The following is an 18,085-nucleotide window of genomic DNA, read 5'->3' as shown; positions in this document are numbered from 1 at the left end:
ACTCTACCAGCTTCACATTCCCATGGAATAGGCTGATGTTGATCCAGGTCCAGACCCTGAGAGTCAAGTGGCTTTTTCTTCTCTTGGCCTTGGCCTCCTTCTCTTGGGTCGGCTGGCTACACTGCTCTTTCATGAAGAGGTTGCAGTTTATAGACTTGCTTTCCAACATCTGTTGCAAATACTGAAGTAACAGCTCACACATGTGGCCCCACAGCACCCAGCCTTTGCAAGTCCACGATCTTCTCCCTCTGGGACATGATTATTATGCCAGAGAATAAGAATTTGGAGGAAGGCTCACAGCCCAGAGAGTGTAGACATCCATGCTAACATTGCACTACCGAGTGAGAAGGAAACAAAAGAGAAGCAGCAAAACTCACAAAGGAACAATTTCATTGGGGAGGGAGTAGAACATGGTGAGTCAAACATGAGTCAGGGTTCCAATCCCAGCTCACCCTTAAGCAAGTTGCTTCATTTCTCTGAACCTCAATATATTTGTCAGTAAAATAGGCATAATAATGCCTACTTCACTGTTTCGTTTTAAAGACTAGCACCATTGTGGTAAAGACTGCTAATGGCCTCCAATATCCACTCTACCTTCTTCTGTAGTATTAGAATTTTTACTGGGCACATGGGCTGACCATTTCACGATCTCATTTCCATGGATGGACCTAGAGATTATCATACTAAGTGAAGTAAGTCAGTCAGAGAAAGACAAGTATCATATGATATCACTTATATGTGGAATCTGAAAAAAAAAAAGATACAAATGAACTTATTTACAAAACAGAAATAGACCCACAGACGTAGAATTCATGGTTACCAAAGGTGGGGGAGATAAATTAGGAGGATGAGATTAACATATACACACTACTATATATAAAATAGATAACAAGGACCTACTGTATAGCACAGGGAACTATACTCAGTATTTTGTAATAACCTATAAGGGAAAAGAATCTGAAAATGAATATATGTGTATGTATAACTGAATCATTTTGTTATACACCTGAAACTAACACAAAATTGTAAATCAACTATACGCCAATAAAATGTTTTAAAAATTTAACCAAAGAAGTGAAAGATTTGTACAATGAAAACTACAAAACACTGATGAAAGTAACTGAAGAAGACACACACATGGCGTGTGTGTGTGTGTGTTGGGGGGAGGGCAAAGTTTTCCCAAAGTTAGGAAGACTATTTAAAAATAATTATATGGATAACTTCCCTATGTGGAGGAAATCCCAGGGGAAATACTTTTATGACTGTAACAGTTGAAACCAAGTTTTTTACCCGAAAAAATATTGTAATAATGTATGATGGAAAATCTTTATAAACAGACTCCTAATAGCAGTAGTACTTCAATGTGCCTAATTAAATAAGTTTCAACAGCCTTTCTTGTCAGTATCTGGCTATCAGAACTTGGAGGACTTTCTCGTGTTAGGCAGACTCTATAAAGCGATGAGGTTAATAGGTGAATCCTGTCCATCAGGCAGTGGGTGTGGCTCGGTTGTCCTGAACAGAGTCTTTGATTTGTATGTGCTAATTATTTAACTGACGACCTCACCATAAGGCCCTCTTGGTTCTGGGTCCCTAAACATTCACTGACAGTTTATAGTTTTGTCTCAGTTGTCAATATAAAAATAGCCCAATTATCACCTATCTTAACAAACGTTTTTAACCTGAAATTTATCTGAGTATTGAGTCTCAATACTGATTAGTACCACCTCCCTGATGGAAACAGCTACTGGCCTATTCTTATAAATACACCCAGCCCTTTATTGTCCTCCCAGATCTCTCCCAGAAAACAGAATAATGTCTACATGCAGTTATTTTTGCTGGAGATTAAAATTTTTCAACAGAAGTACATTAATATGTCTATATGTCCAGAAAAATAACTTCTGGTTGAATATCATTGTGTAATTTCTTTATAATTGCTTAGGCTCTAATTAGCAATGATTTAATAAAGTACATTTGAAATGTATCTGTTATAATGAAACCTTTTAGTTTTAAGGAAAAAATTTTAATGAAATATCAAGTGCATAATGTAACAGTTTTCTCTGGACCATGTTACCCTGTTAAAATTGTTGTATTGTTAATTAATTAAACAGGTGTAATCAGCATCTGGGGGAAAAAAAAGGAGCCTAGCTTGTGTGCTAATACAACCATGAATGTAAGTTGTTAGTAAACAGTAACTTTGATGTAGGCATGGTTATCTCCATTTCGCAGACATGAGGCAGAAGCACGTAAGTGGCTAACCATTTAAGCTTTAGAGTTGGGCTGATGGGGGTTCAGATTTTGACAATCACTAAGATACTACAAGCTTTGTGACACTGGGCAACTCACTTCCATGATCGAGCCTAATTTCCTCATCTGTGAATAGGAACAATAATTCTAACCCACAGACTGTTTTTCTCTCTTGCTCTTCAGAACCTGTTCTTTCAAAGTCCACCTCAAATCATGCCTCCTCCCCAGTCTCCCAACTAGCTTTTTAAAAATAGCGCAAATTCCAAAACTCTGTCCATAAGAACCCAGACTGAGATGCCAAACTGACCAATTCTGATAACCCTCTGTGGTGATGATCTGCCAGAAATGAGTAAAGGCTGCCATCTTCAGATGGCTTCGGTGCCCATCTGCACAGCTTTGCTCGCAGGATACCTGCTTGGCCCCGCACCTCCTGGTTCAGTGATCTCTGCAATAGACCAAGGTGACTGCTGGAGCACTGCTGAGGACAATGGCTGACAATTTTTGAATAAATTCAGTGAGAAATAAATACAAGCGTTCAGTCTTGTATCCAATTCACAGTGTTCATAGTGATCATCAACAAGAAATAAAAGTAAAAAGAGAGTATAGAAAACCTGGATCTGCAAAAGTTGACTTGAGAAAAACGGCATTGATGGAAAGAATGGCCATACCCATACCAACAAAATCTTATGATAGAAGAAGATATGGTTAGTAAAATTGAGATGGAGCCAGACCCCAGTCCACAGACCAAACCTTTTCAAAATACAAACAGGTATTTTAATAGTCAGAAACAAAACAAAAATGCCTAATATATGTTGGTTACATAAGGGGTCCTGTCTAGTGCAGTAAGACAAGAAAAAGGGTAAGATCTAAACAGAAAAAGAAAAAAACCTTCGTTATTTGCAGACAATATGATTGTCAACATAGAAAAGCAAATTGATTCCAAAAGCCATTGGAAATCTTAAAAGATTTCAGCATTGTTGCTAGATATGAGTTCAATACAAAAAATTCAATTATGTTTCCTTTAAGTACTGAAAACAAATGTGTGATTTCTAAAGATACCATTTACAACAGCAACCAAGGCACCTTGGAATAAATGCCCTTCAAAATCTTTAGGAAGAAAACTATAAAATGTTATTGAAATTCATAAAATAAGACTTACATAAATGAGAAATCCAGGAGGGTCACTAATGGGGAGAGTCAGCATTACAATATGGCAATTCTGTATAAATGCAATGCAAACCCAATTAAAATCCCCAGAAGTGGTTTCCTGGAATTTAGTAAGCTGGTTCTAAAATTTATACAGCGGATCCAAATATAGCTGAGACAACCTCGAAGAAGAAGGACAAGGAAGAGAGATTAGTTAAAATACATGGGTTCGGTTTGGCTATGTAAATACCCTCACCATGGAAAGATCTGAGCAGGCAAGCAGAAAGAATAAAAGAGTGGAATGTGTGAACCTAAGACTTTGATGCTTCTGGTTAATGATCCCAGTACGATCCTGGGGATGTGTGGCAGAGAAGGGATGGATGAGAGCACGTCGGGAGTTATAAAGTGAGGGAATCGGAAGGTCAAATAGCACAAGAGTTGGAGATGCTGTCTTCCTGAAACTAGTACTGGAATCCGAGTAAAGGGAAAGATCTTAAGAACTCACAGGGACTCCCAGATGCTAAGCAGAGCTGCAAGAGAAATAGGAAAAAATCCAACACCGGTAGAAAGGAAGAATAACCTTCCCTGGAAACCCATTGTGGACTAAGCTCTTTGACACAGGTTATCTCCTTGGACCTCCACATTCGTCCTCTGAGAGTAGATATTGTAAGGCCAACTGGCCCGAGGCAGGGGAACGCAATCAGACTCACAGGTTGCATCAGCCCAGAGCTCCCACCCACCCAGTCCCAGGAACTGACCTGGTGACTTTCCACCCGGCCCAGCCTTCCCGCCTTTTGAGGGGCGGGACTAACGGTCCCAAGACTGATGCGACCGGCACCAGATATTGCCACGATACCCGAAGAGACCACCAAATAAGGACTACTCTGCGCCCTCCCGGATTCACCACACCCCTTTCCCTTCTTCCCCTATAAATTCTGCCCAAACCCTCGCCCGGGCGCGACTTCTCTGGCCCCCTTTCTCTTGGACCAGTGAACCTCGCCCGGGAGCGTGCCCAAATAAAGCTTGTTTAAGCTCTCCTCCGTCTTTGGTGCCGTTCCTTACATTTGGTGCCGAAACCCGGGAGGGGTACCAAACCCCGCGGGTTACCGTGCGGGCCGCTCCTCCCCTCCCCCAGGAGACAACCAGGGAACCTCTACTCATCCACCCGATCCGGCGGAAAACGGGGTAAGTCCCCTCCCTTGTTCCCTCCGACCCCCAGAGTCCCTGCCCACCGGACTCCCTGTCCCTAATCACGGCCGAGTCAGGGACTCCTCCGTTCTCTCTCCGGGCCTCGGGCAACTGTGGAGACGTCCCAATCGCCTGACCGCCCTGCGACCTGCCGTGAATTGGAGACTGAGACCAGGGACGCCTCTCTCCCTCTCCATTCACTCAGGGACAGACTGGGGATCATGGGAACCTCACAATCGAAACCAGATCCTAAGACGCCCCTGGGGTGTCTCCTAGCCAATTTTACAGCCCTCGGTTTCTCCCAAGATCTCCGTCGCCGACGGCTTATTTTCTATTCCACTGTGGCCTGGCCACAATATCCTCTAGACAATCAATCCAAATGGCCTCCTGAAGGGACTTTCGATTTTAACATCCTCCGTGATCTAGATAATTACTGCCGCAGGACGGGCAAATGGTCTGAGGTCCCCTATGTCCAGGTTTTTTGGGTTTTGCGCTCTCGCCCCTCCCTTTGCGTCAATTGTTCTACCTCTCAAATCCTCCTTCCCAAACAAACATCTCCTCCATCCAAAACCTCAATCCCCTTGGACGATGATTCCTCCCTACTAACCGACCGTCCTGAATCTCTCGCCTCTCCCCCCTCCAGAGCTCCTCTCCAACCCCCACCCTACCCTAGACCGGCCCCTCTCCCTCCTGAGCCCACTCCATCGCCCCCCACCGCTCCCCCGCTCCCCCCCGGCAACCTCCCCCTTGGTCCCCCCTTCCCCCGCTTCCTCTCCCTCCGTCTCTCTCTCATCACCCCTCTCCTCGCCAGTCAGCTCACACACCCGCTCCCACCACCACGACTCCCAGGACCCAGACCTTCTAGTTCATGTTCCCTTTTCCCTCCAAGACCTCTCTCAAATAGAAAAGCTACTAGGCTCCTTTTCTGCCGACTCTTCCCGCTCCATCAAAGAATTTCGCTACCTCTCTCAAGCTTACGATCTAACCTGGCACGATATCTTTGTGGTTCTGTCCTCTACCTTAACCCCTGACGAAAGGGAAAGAATTCAAACTGCTGCCCGAAACCATGCAGATCAGGTTCACCTTACTGACAACTCCATGCCTGTCGGAGCGACTGCCGTACCTGACACCGATCCAGGCTGGACTTATCAGGACGGCCAGGATGGCCGTCGTAAACGCGACCTCATGATCCAATGCCTCCTGGCTGGCATGCAGGCTGCCGGTCATAAGGTGGATAATTTTGAAAAACTAAAAGAGATAACCCAAGAACCTAACGAAAATCCAACTATCTTTCTCAATCACCTTACAGAGGCCTTAACTCTCTACACCTGGCTGGATCCCGACACCCCAGCAGGGGCAGCGGTCCTAGCCACACATTTTATTACCCAATCAGCCCCGGACATCCAAAAGAAATTAAAACGGGCAGAAGACGGCCCTCAAACCCCTATTCAAGCTCTGGTAAAGATGGCCTTTAAAGTCTACAAGGGCCGTGAGGATTTGGCAGAATCCAGCCGACAGGCTCGGATGCACCAGAAGGTGGCCCTCCAGACCCAAGCCCTCGTAGACGCCCTGCGGCCGGCCATCTCCCATGGACAACGTCCACGGAACCCGCCGAAGGCAACCCCACCAGGGGCCTGCTTCAAGTGTGGAAAAGGGGGGCACTGGGCTCGCCAATGTCCCAATCCCCGACCTCCTTCTAAGCCCTGTCCCAGCTGCGGGCTAACGGGCCACTGGAAGAGTGACTGCCCTACGACTGGCCCTCCCTCAGCGTCTCCACGCGGGGGCAGGCCGTCCCAACGGCATTACCACTCGAACTACTGGGATTGGCTGACGACTGACGGCGCCTGGACTCGAAGACCCCCATCACCCTCGCCGAGCCCAGGGTAACATTACAGGTAGCGGGTAAGTCCATCTCATTTCTGGTGGACACGGGGGCTACCTATTCGGTCCTGCCTACCTATTCCGGGCCAGTTTCTCCTTCCCAGATCTCGGTCATGGGTACTGATGGCAAACCATCCTTCCCACTCCAGACCGGTCCACTCCCATGTCATATCGAAGGACTCCCTTTTACTCATTCCTTCTTAGTCATACCATCCTGCCCAGTTCCCTTGCTAGGCCGAGATGTCCTTTTCCACTTAGGGGCCTCCCTCCAACTGGTTAGACTTGACCCTAAGGTCCCCTCCTCCCAACTCCTGCTTCCTCTTCTCGGCCTGTCTCTAGAACCCTCCCCCTCCTATCCCCCTCTTCCAATCACACCGAACCCAATCAATCCCCAAGTCTGGGATACTTCTAAGCCCATAATAGCAACACACCATTCCCCCGTCCTCATCCGCCTAAAGGACCCCTCCAAATTTCCATCAAGGCCCCAATTTCCCATCTCTGAGACTCACCTTAGGGGCCTACAACCTATTATCACCAGACTCCTAAACCAGGGACTCCTTATCCCCACTGACTCTCCCTGCAACACCCCCATCCTGCCTGTCTGCAAGGCCTCTGTGGATTGTCGCCTGGTCCAGGACCTCCGACTAATCAATGAAGCCATAATTCCTCTCCACCCAGTAGTACCAAACCCATACACCTTGCTCTCCCATATCCCCCCATCCACAACCCACTTTACGGTTCTGGATCTCAAAGATGCCTTTTTCACTATCCCCCTACATCCCGACTCCTATCTCCTCTTCGCCTTTACCTGGACGGATCCGGATACTCATACTTCCAGTCAGCTCACCTGGACAGTTCTTCCCCAGGGCTTCCGCGACAGTCCTCACCTCTTTGGTCAGGCGCTGGCACGGGACCTCACTTCCTGCTCCCTTACCCCCAGCACACTCCTTCAATATGTAGATGACCTCCTCCTATGTAGCCCATCTCTCAGCCTCTCAAGACAACACACTGCAGATCTCCTTAATTACCTTGGCTCTCGCGGTTATTGGTTATCGGGTCTCCCCAGCCAAGGCTCAGTTATCTGTAACTTCTTGTAACCTACCTGGGGTTCCACCTTACCCCTACCACAAAAGGTCTAACAGCCGAACGCACCCGGATTATCCGTGAACTCCAGCCTCCGGAAACAGTGGAACAAATTCTCTCCTTTTTGGGCCTTATAGGATTTTTCCGACACTGGATCCCTAACTTTGCTCTCCTCGCTAAACCTTTATATCTAGCCGCTAAAGAAACCCCTCAAGGACCCCTCACCTCTCCTTCCGCCGTTCGACAGGCCTTTCTCACCCTCCGTAATGCTCTGATATCTTCTCCTCCCCTTTCTCTGCCCAACCCAAACCGACCTTTTCACCTTTTTGTGGATGAACGGGCCGGAATAGCCACTGGACTCCTTGCCCAGCCTGTAGGGCCTTCCTACCGCCCCGTGGCTTACCTCTCCAAACAGCTAGACCCAACCATTCGGGGATGGCAACCATGCCTTCGGGCCCTAGCAGCGGCAGCCGAACTGACCAAACAAACACTCAAACTGACCCTGGCCCACCCACTAAGCGTGTTTTCCTCCCACCGGCTGGTCGACCTCCTAGGCCACCAGTCTCTCTCTCTCGGGTCCCTCTCGCATCTAGGAATTCCACCTGCTGTTCATCGAAAACACTGCTATCTCCCTTGACCTTCCCCTCCCCCCCTCGCCTAAACCCAGCCTCCCTCTTGCCCATTTCCGACACCGGGACCTCCCCTTCCCACTCCTGCCCCCAAGTCGTAGAGGCCCTCAGCCCGCCGAGGGAGGGACTCTTTGATACTCCACTGTTAAACCCGGACCGCACCCTCTTCGTAGATGGCAGCTCAATACTCTGTCCTGACGGACGCCGATGGGCAGCCTACGCGGTGGTAACTATCTCAACTATTATCGAGGCTAACAGCCTCCCAGAAGGAACGACCTCCCAAAAGGCTGAACTGATCGCACTTACACGAGCCCTTAACCTTTCCAAAGACCAAAGGGTTAACATCTACACAGACTCTAAATATGCCTTTCTCATTGCACACAGCCACTCAGCACTATGGAGGGAACATGGATTTCTGACCACTAAGGGATCCCCAGTGGTCAACGCTTCCCTCATTGCAAAACTGGAGGCCCTCCAGCTTCCTAAAGAAGTAGTAGTTATCCATTGCAGGGGTCATCAACTCCCATCCAACCCAATAGCACAAGGGGGATCCTCCAGCTCCACTTCTATTTTTCACCAGTCCTACCCAACCCACATATACCCCGCACGAGGAAGCTGCCTTACTCTCAAAAGGGGGACACAAAGACAACAAAGGATGGATTTTTATAGACAACAAAATTGCCCTACCTCTGGCCCAAGCAGCTGGCCTCCTATCAGACATCCATAAATCCTTACACATTGGTCCAGAAGCAATGTTCCGTTTTTTGGACCCCCTCTTTCATCTGCCAGGACTTAGAGAGGCTATCTCAAAGACTCACATGGCCTGCCAAACCTGCGCATCCGTCTCCCCACAAGGAGGCCTACGGCCCCGAATTCCTACACACCAGATGCGTGGACATTAGCCTGGTGAAGACTGGCAGATCGACTTTACCCATATGCCCCGCTGCAAACGCTTCCGATATCTGCTCACTCTCATTGACACCTTTTCAGATTGGATCGAGGTCTAGCCAACAACTCGAGAAACGGCAGACACGGTCGCCACCATCCTGCTTCAATACATCATCCCCCGATTTGGTCTGCCGGTCTCCATCCAGTCGGATAATGGACCCGCCTTTGTCTCTCAGGTGGTTCAACAGGTATCCGAGGCTCTCCAGATCACCTGGAAACTCCATATCCCCTACCACCCCCAATCATCCGGTAAGGTTGAATGCTCCAATGGGATCTTAAAAGACCACCTCACCAAACTGTCCCTTGAGGTCCATGTCTCATGGCCCGACCTGCTTCCTCTAGTCCTTACCCGAATCCGAGCCTCACCTCGGACTCCTACTGGTCTCAGTCCATTTGAACTACTTTACGGCCGCCCTTTCCTCCTTCACGACCTACCAACCCAGAGTCCACCCCTAGCCTCCTACCTTCCCTGCCTCTCCCTGCTTCGCCGTCTTCTCGGCGAATATGCTGACCGTCATCTACCGACACTGGCTGTCTCTGAAACTTCCTCTCTCCCTCTACAACCTGGAGATAGTGTCCTCCTCAGGGACTTACACTCCCAATCCCTTAAGCCACGGTGGACAGGCCCTCATACAGTGGTCCTCACCACCCTCACGGCGGCCATACTTCTAGGACACTCCTCCTGGTACCATGTCTCCCATCTTAAAGTGGCCCCAACCTCAGAAAACTAGTCAACCCAACTGCTGGGTCCCACAAGGTTACGGCTTATCCACTGCCCTGCCTCTCCTCCTGCTACTTTCCTGCCACCCAGGACTCAACAGACGTCCCTATGGCGCTTCTACATCAACGGGACATGGCAAGCTGATGGTCGAGCCCATGCCCAGGTCCTGGGGACAGGAGACTGCCAACCAGGTGGATGCCGGGCCATGGTGACCGTTAACTTTTCCTTCCCACATTTAATTTGGCAAGGTAATTGGCTAGGCCAGGAATCTCCCGTTGTCTGTTTCAACTACAACCAAACTAAAGACTACTGTCACTGGTGGACAGACACATACGGGGGGTGCCCCTACCGCTCATGTAACATCCACGTGGCAAAATTAGGCACTACAGACTTACTCTGACAATCTTACCTAGTCACCAAGGATGGCAGGGGTAGCCTATCCCTTAACATCAAGGATCCCTGGGATACAAGATGGGGACAAGGGGTACAAGGAAAAATTTACCGATGGGCAACTGATACTTATCCTGTAGGGTCTTTTAAGATTTTTCGCTCCTACATTAGCTTGATTCCCAAAGTTATCCAACAGTTGAGCAAACAAGCCACTGCCATCCAGGAAACAGAACAAGCCCTAAGACATCAACTACCCCACCCCGAACACAAAGAGGATCCTTTTTCTTGGTTGACCCTCATCCGTCAAGCAGTACAGATACTCAACCACACAGGAATAGGTAACATCTCCGACTGCTTTCTATGTGCCTCGCTTGGCTGGCCACACTTGGCTGCTGTCCCACTCGACCAGCCCTTCAATTCTACTTCCTACACCTCCCAAAACCCACCTTTTTCCCCGTTAAAAGTCCCCATATTCCTTGATTCAAAAAATCTCACCATCTGTTACGGCAGCCGCCCAAATCTAGCTGATACTGGGCTTCTTTGCAGTTCATCCCTCACGGTAAACACATCAATTGAAGCACCACCAGGCATGTTTTTGTGGTGCAATGGTTCCCTCACAAAAAAGATCAATTCTTCTTCCCCCTTCTCATGTATCCCCGTTACTCTCATCCCACAACTCACACTGTATAGCCAAGCCGAATTTTCCTCGCTAATCACGCCGCCCTTTACCCGATGGAAAAGAGCTATCTTTCTTCCTCTGGTCGCAGGCATCTCTCTCGCCTCCTCCCTGGTCACTGCAGGCCTGGGGGGGGGGGGGGGGCGGGGAGCTCTGACACATAGTGTTTCGACATCCCGCGACTTAGAACATAAACTCCAGCTAGCCATTGAAGCCTCCGCCGCCTCCATCTCCTCTCTCCAGCGCCAAATCACCTCCATAGCCCGAGTCGCTCTCCAGAATCGACGAGCCCTGGATCTCCTGACGGCCGACAAAAGAGGTACCTGCCTCTTCCTACAGGAGGAATGGTGCTATTACATCAATGAAACAGGACTCATCGAAGACAACGTAAACGCCCTCCATCGCTTAAGAGAAGAACTCCAACGCAAACACCCAACAGTCCACCTCCCCAATTCCCGATTGGTGGCGATCCACCCTCTATACCTGGCTAACACCAATCTTAGGCCCCTTAATTCTCATCTGTATCTTGTTCATGCTTGCTCCCTGTTTTCTTAGGTTCCTTCGCAGGCGCATGGAGGAAGTTTCTCGGGTGGCCACAAACCAAATGCTCCTCGGCCCTTACACCTTGCTTCCTACAGAACCCCCCACTGGTCTCCCTTAAGCCTCGGACCTCTGGTCGCCCAACTCCCCTTTTGACGCCCCCATTCAGCAGGAAGTAGCCAGAGATCAGAACGCCACCCCATTACACCAAAGATGTCGGGATGTAAGGCCAATTGGCCAGAGGCAGGGGAACGCAATCAGACTCACAGGTTGCATCAGCCCAGAGCTCCCACCCACCCAGTCCCAGGAACTGACCTGGTGACTTTCCACCCGGCCCAGCCTTCCCGCCTTTTGAGGGGCGGGACTAACGGTCCCAAGACTGATGCGACCAGCACCAGATATTGCCACGATACCGAAGAGACCACCAAATAAGGACTACTCTGCGCCCTCCCGGATTCACCACACCCCTTTCCCTTCTTCCCCTATAAATTCTGCCCAAACCCTCGCCCGGGCGCGACTTCTCTGGCCCCCTTTCTCTCGGACCAGTGAACCTCGTCCGGGAGCGTACCCAAAAAAAGCTTGTTTAAGCTCTCCTCCGTCTTTGGTGCCGTTCCTTACAGATATTAATATCCCTTTGTTATAGATGAGCAAATTGATCTGTGAAAACTGAGGTCATTGGCCCCACGTGACAAAGCTGAGGTTTGACAAAAGGTGGTATTAACCCCACCCCCTCAACTACCCAAATTTTATCAATGCTTCTGAAGCACCCAAATTTTATCAATGCTTCTGAAGCACCACCCCCTCAACTACCCAAATTTTATCAATGCTTCTGAAGCACCAGTTGAGACACATGAGGTAGGAATAAGGATTGCGTCCAGTGCTAACTTTAGTTAGGGAATCTGTGTGAAGGCGTTTCTTGGAGAGTCTGATCCAAAGAGTCCTTTATCCAAAATGTCAGAGCAAAGAAGTAGAAGTATAAGCCACCTATGCGTGGAGGCTGCCTGTTAACTCTGCCACTTGGCCAAGTGATTTAACTCCCATCTCCAAGCCCCTGCCTCCTGTAAAATGGGTATAATTACAACATTGTTTTGGAAGATTCCATGTGATAAAGCTTGCAGTGTGCTTAGAACACTATCGAACACTTAAGCGCTCAATATGTCATCATGAATATGATGGAGGTCTTCTTAAAAAATAATTCAGTATGACTTACTTAGAAATGTATCAAAAAATAAGGAGTGATGGATACAGGCGTAGTGTGATAAGGTATAGTAAAATTTTAATGAAAGATAAAATAGTTAAAATGTTCACTGCAAAATTCTTTCCACTTTTTGTATGTTTGAAAATGTCCATAATCCAACGTTGGAAAAATAATGCATTGTGATCTGCTCTGGGAGGAGGAAGGGCTAAGTTTTGTCTTTGTTTTTTTAATAGAAAAGGTACAAAAATGAAAACAAAATGGGCGAAATCTTCCTCAACTCTCTCCCGCCTTCGGGCTATGGACCGTTAGTAAAACTGCTTGAATGAAATCATCGAGGACCGCTTGCGAAATACCAAATCCTCGAGAGCGAGGCCCAAGGCTGCCAAAACCTCGCGAGGGACAGGGACGCGATCCAAGCTCCGCATCCCACTTCGGTGCCGAGGAGGTAGGGTTGGAGCGAGCACTAACGGAAACGCGGCCTGGCCGTTACCAGGGGGTTCCCGGCCCGCGGCCGCTGACCGCCGAGCGCCGCAAGTAAATACCTTAGCGGGGCGGGGGAGAGAAGCGTCGAATTTCAAAAAAAAAAAAAAAAAAAAGCCCAAACCCCCACAGCCCCGGGCGGGCGGGCGCGCGCCATGGGCGCCCTTTGGCTGCGGGAGTGAGTGGAGGATGCTGGGAAGGAGGTAAAATGGCCACCGGCGGCGGCGGCGCGGAGGAGGAGAGGAAGCGGGGGCGGACGCAGCTCCTGTCCCTTGCGCGCCCGGCGGCCCGGGCCGAGGAGGCCGAGGGCGGCCGCGAGAAGATGGGCTGGGCCCAGGTGGTGAAAAACCTGGCCGAGAAGAAGGGCGAGTTCCGCGAGTCGCGGCCTCCGCGGCGGGAGGAGGAGGGCGGTAACGGCGCGCGCGGCGGGCTCAGCGTCCCCGCGGGCCTGGCGGCGCCGGGCCTCGGTGACTTTCCCCCGGCCGGCCGCGGGGACCCGAAGGGCCGCCGGAGAGACCCGGCCGGCGAGGCGACGGACGCCCGCAAGAAGAAGGGCGCAGCCGAGGCGGGCAGGAGGAAGAAGGCCGAAGTGGCGGCCATGGCGGCCCCGGCCAAGCCCGACGCGGCCGAAGACGCGGCCGAGCGGCCCCCACAGGACGAGCAGGCGACGCCGGCTGGCCCCGCGGCGGGCCCGGGCAAGGGCCGCTTCCTCGTGCGCATCTGTTTCCAGGGAGACGAGGGCGCCTGCCCAACCCGGGACTTCGTGGTGGGCGCGCTCATCCTGCGCTCCATCGGCATGGACCCGAGCGACATCTACGCGGTCATTCAGATCCCTGGCAGCCGGGAGTTCGACGTGAGCTTCCGCTCGGCGGAGAAGCTGGCCCTATTCTTACGCGTCTACGAGGAGAAGCGCGAGCAGGAGGACTGCTGGGAGAACTTTGTGGTGCTGGGGCGGAGCAAGTCCAGCTTGAAGACGCTCTTCATCCTCTTCCGGAACGAGACGGTGGACGTGGAGGACATCGTGACCTGGCTTAAGCGCCACTGCGATGTGTTGGCCGTGCCGGTGAAAGTGACCGACAGGTTTGGGATCTGGACCGGGGAGTACAAGTGCGAGATCGAGCTGCGCCAGGGGGAGGGCGGGGTCAGGCACCTGCCGGGGGCCTTCTTCCTGGGGGCCGAGAGGGGCTACAGCTGGTACAAGGGGCAGCCCAAGACGTGCTTTAAATGTGGTTCCCGGACCCACATGAGTGGCAGCTGCACACAGGACAGGTGCTTCAGGTGCGGGGAGGAGGGGCACCTGAGCCCTTACTGCCGGAAGGGCATCGTGTGTAACCTCTGTGGCAAACGAGGACACGCCTTTGCCCAGTGTCCCAAAGCGGTTCACAATTCTGTGGCAGCTCAACTAACCGGCGTGGCCGGGCACTGAACACCCGCCTGCCTGCCAGGGTGAACACAGAGCCAGCTTACCCCTCTTAAGTGCCAAAACTTTTTTTTAAACCATTTTTTATCGTTTTTGAAGGAGATCTTCTTAAAACTACAAGAGACATCTCACTTTGCCTTCCTAAACTGAGTTTACTCCATTTCAGCCTTTCTTGAATTTGGTGACTCTGTCATCAGTAACGACTACCGACCGAGAACTGTAGTGTGCAGATATGTCTCCCCTCCCTTGTTTAAAATTTATTTTCATTTTTGTATTTGGAGATTTTTTTTCTGGTACTTTTTACTCCCCACCCCGTGTCTTCTCCCCGGATTTTCATTCTTCCGGCTGCCTTGCTCATCTTTGTGCCCCAGTGCTAGGTAGGGGCGCAGCACATGGTCGGCACTCCATCAATGTTTGTTGAATTGAGAACATTGTTGACCCTGGCTTCTGTCAGGGTGTCTTATCTTTTGCAGCTCATCCCGTCCCCTTTTAATTTGCTGCTTCTAATCTATGTGGTCTGAGAATTTGTGAAACCAGTGTTGTTAGAAGTGTATGTAACCTGAGTCAATAGGCTCTGAATGGTGGCCAAGGGCCTCTCTTATGGCATTAAAATGCATGGACTTTGTGACAGCGCTTTCAGTGGCTCAGAAACCATTCTTCACAGAATCATGGAATCTAGAATTTTCCTGCTGGAAAAGACCTAAAAATTGGTCTAGACCAATCCGCTGGTTTTCCAACAGATGAAACAAGACCAGAGAGGTTAAATGACTGGATCAAAATCACATAGCTGTCTGGTGCCAGAGCTAGCCTAGAGTAGAGTTCCCTGACCCCAAGCCCGGTGCTCATTCCACTACCTCTCACACCTCACAACATTTTCCTCAACACTTGAGGGCCCAGAAAGTCTGCTCTTTCCAGAATAATAAGCCCAGGGGAATGCTAAGAAATCATCTGGGGAAGGAAGCAGAAGATTTTGGCAGGAGCTTCAGAATACTTGGGAGATAAGGAAGGGACAAAGGAACATAATCCAGGGTGTACTCATTGCCCCCTGGGGTACCATATCTGGATTAAAGTGGCCCTGCTCCTTTGTGGCCTTCCCCTTCCCCGTTCATTGCCATCAGTGAGAAATAGAGGTGCTCCTGAGTAAAGAAAGGTTTACATTTGCATCTTAGCCTCAATAGCTAGCATCCCCAGAGAAGCAGCCGACTGGAGCTCATCTGCAACCTCCGGACTCTCAGGAGAAAAACAGAATTCCAATGAGCTGTTAACTCTAAAATGTACTTGGGAAATAGGCCAAGCTAGAGGGCATTGGGTCTACTAAGTGTTATCAATTTAAAGTAGAAAAGACAGTTCACTGCTTTTCTTTTAGTTTTTGTCTTTCCTTTATGTTTTGCTATTTTCTTGTGGCTTAGAATGTAAAATCGATTGTTTAAAGTTTTGTTCTGAATAAATATTTATCTTTTGTATTGCTAACACTGCTGCACTATTTCCTTTCAAAATGTTAGATGCATAGGTTCACAGACCCTAGTTCAACCGAGGCTTCCCACACACCATTTGTTTACTCTGCATATACATTTCCAGCCCGCAGGCAACACTTAACACCTACTATGTTTTCCCAGGCCCTTGGGAATTGTTACCTAAACCTTTGCATCATAATCACTTAGCATACTGTTAAAACTAAAGTGTTAAGTCCTAACTCAGTTCCCAGCAATCGAAATCACTGGAGTGAGTGAACTATTTTTAGTAAGCACCCCAAGCAACTCTGATGGGCAGCCAGGTTTGAGACCACAGTGCTGAATGGTACTAACATGACTGAGAGGGACTGCCCTCAGGAGATTACAAACCAGTGGGAAAAACTGAGGTAGGATGTCAGTTTCATCATCTTAACAGTTATTGGAAGTGCACTGAATTGGATACAAAGTGTTCATGGGCTTTAGAAAAAATGCCATCTCTTCCAACTATAAGGGAGGAAGAGAGAAAGGGTCCAGGAAATTTCCCATGGAGCTGACTCACTCCTCCAAGCTAGCCCTGGAGACTCCAGACACAACCCTCTGAGGGATTTTCTAGCCCTGAGATGATAAGATGAGCTGATCCTAAGAATTAATGTTCCCAGTATATTGATTCTCTGACTCAGTGATTTGAGGGTATTTCCAGAGCTGATCTGGTACAGTTGAGGCCTGGTTGGCTCTTCAGAATCCTGCCTTTCAGAGCCAGCTCAGCCTTTCTCCTTCCTGTCTCCCAAGGCAAACACAGTCTTCCCTCCTCCTTCCTTCCCTCCCTCCCTCTGTCCTCTCTCTCCCCCTCCTCTCCCCCTCCTCTGCCACGGGTTTCCCTCCCGCACTGTGCTGGAGGCCTGACGTGGGGGGGAAAAGCCTGTATTCATCATAGTCCCCTCCCCCTTCCTCCTAGCAGGCACTGTGCCAAGGAGCCTCCTTGGAAGGAATCTTCCCTCTCTCTGCCCCTCCCCCCCAACTCTACTGGAGAGAGCAGAGGAAGAAACTGTTTCCCTGCCCTTCCCCTCCCCGCCCCCCTATCCGCTTCAGGGCCTCCAGCCTGGCAGTCTGGGGACTGAGCCACGGGCTGGAGCAGAACAAACCTCCCCCAGCTTCCTCTCCTGATCTAGCAGCCCCCAAATTACAATCCCTCACTGTTCATGGGCTCCTGGGAAGTGTGTGGAGATCCCCAGCCTGAGGCTGGCTGACTAGCTGACATTCATTCGTTCAGCTTACAACAATACTGAAGGCCATTAAGAGCCAGACCCGACAAAAGGCACTCTGCATACGCCCGTGAATAAGACTGTGCACTTGCAGAGGGAGCTACAGATAAGTAATAAGGAAGCAATTTTTAAAATAATATTAAGTATTTTTTAATGTTCTAGAAAAGAGTATAGAATTGTCTCAAATGCAGTTCTACTAGAAGAGATGATGTCTCGACTGAAACCTGCAAAATGAAGGAGTCAAGTGAAGAAGGAGAAGATATTCAAGCAACAGAAGCAGCCTGTGCAAAGACCTGGAGACTAGAGCACAGGGTGTGTTCAGGCTGGCTGGAGAGTCACAGGAAGATGTGGTTGGGAAAAGGCCAAGAGGAAGTGACAGGGTTTGTCAGTGTATTAAGAGGCTTCATTTTGTCCTAACACCCTCCACTCTGGCCGCCTTCATTCCATTCATTTAACACTCTAACATTCGTATGTTAAGCACCAACTCTTTCAAGGCAACGAATTGCAGCAAAATAGTCAAGCACTTTGGGGCTGGAATTCTAGAGTCACACAAATATATAATCTGTAATAATGCATTGAAAGAAACATACAGAGTGACATGTTTAATAAGGAAAACTGATCTGTTCTTGGGGGGGTCAGGGATAACTTCCCAGACAAAATGTTTGAACTGAGATCAAAAGATTATATAAGAAGTTAATTGAAAGGTGGGGGTGGGGGTTAAGTGGTGGTAAGGGTATGAGCCTAGGTTTGCGTAAGGATAACAAGTATAACAACCCTATAGTGGGAGGAGGCACAGTGGATTCTAGAAACCAAATGAAAGCCAGTGTT

At 49.5% G+C, this 18,085-nt stretch overlaps 1 protein-coding gene across 1 annotated transcript; it reads left to right on the top strand.

The window, feature by feature from the left end:
* Positions 1-13,332: 13,332 nt before the first annotated feature.
* Positions 13,333-14,550, top strand: ZCCHC3 (zinc finger CCHC-type containing 3; the record flags this gene model as incomplete). Its single annotated transcript, XM_082857816.1, has 1 exon — positions 13,333-14,550. One exon carries the CDS (start codon positions 13,333-13,335, stop codon positions 14,548-14,550), a length of 1,218 nt encoding a protein of 405 aa, XP_082713942.1.
* Positions 14,551-18,085: the final 3,535 nt, after the last annotated feature.

Source organism: Leucopleurus acutus, assembly GCF_964270905.1.
Source record: "Leucopleurus acutus genome assembly, chromosome: 16".
Lineage (NCBI taxonomy): Eukaryota > Metazoa > Chordata > Mammalia > Artiodactyla > Delphinidae > Leucopleurus > Leucopleurus acutus.
The sequence above is the reverse complement of the archived record's forward strand: the minus strand, read 5'-3'. Positions and strand labels throughout refer to the sequence as shown.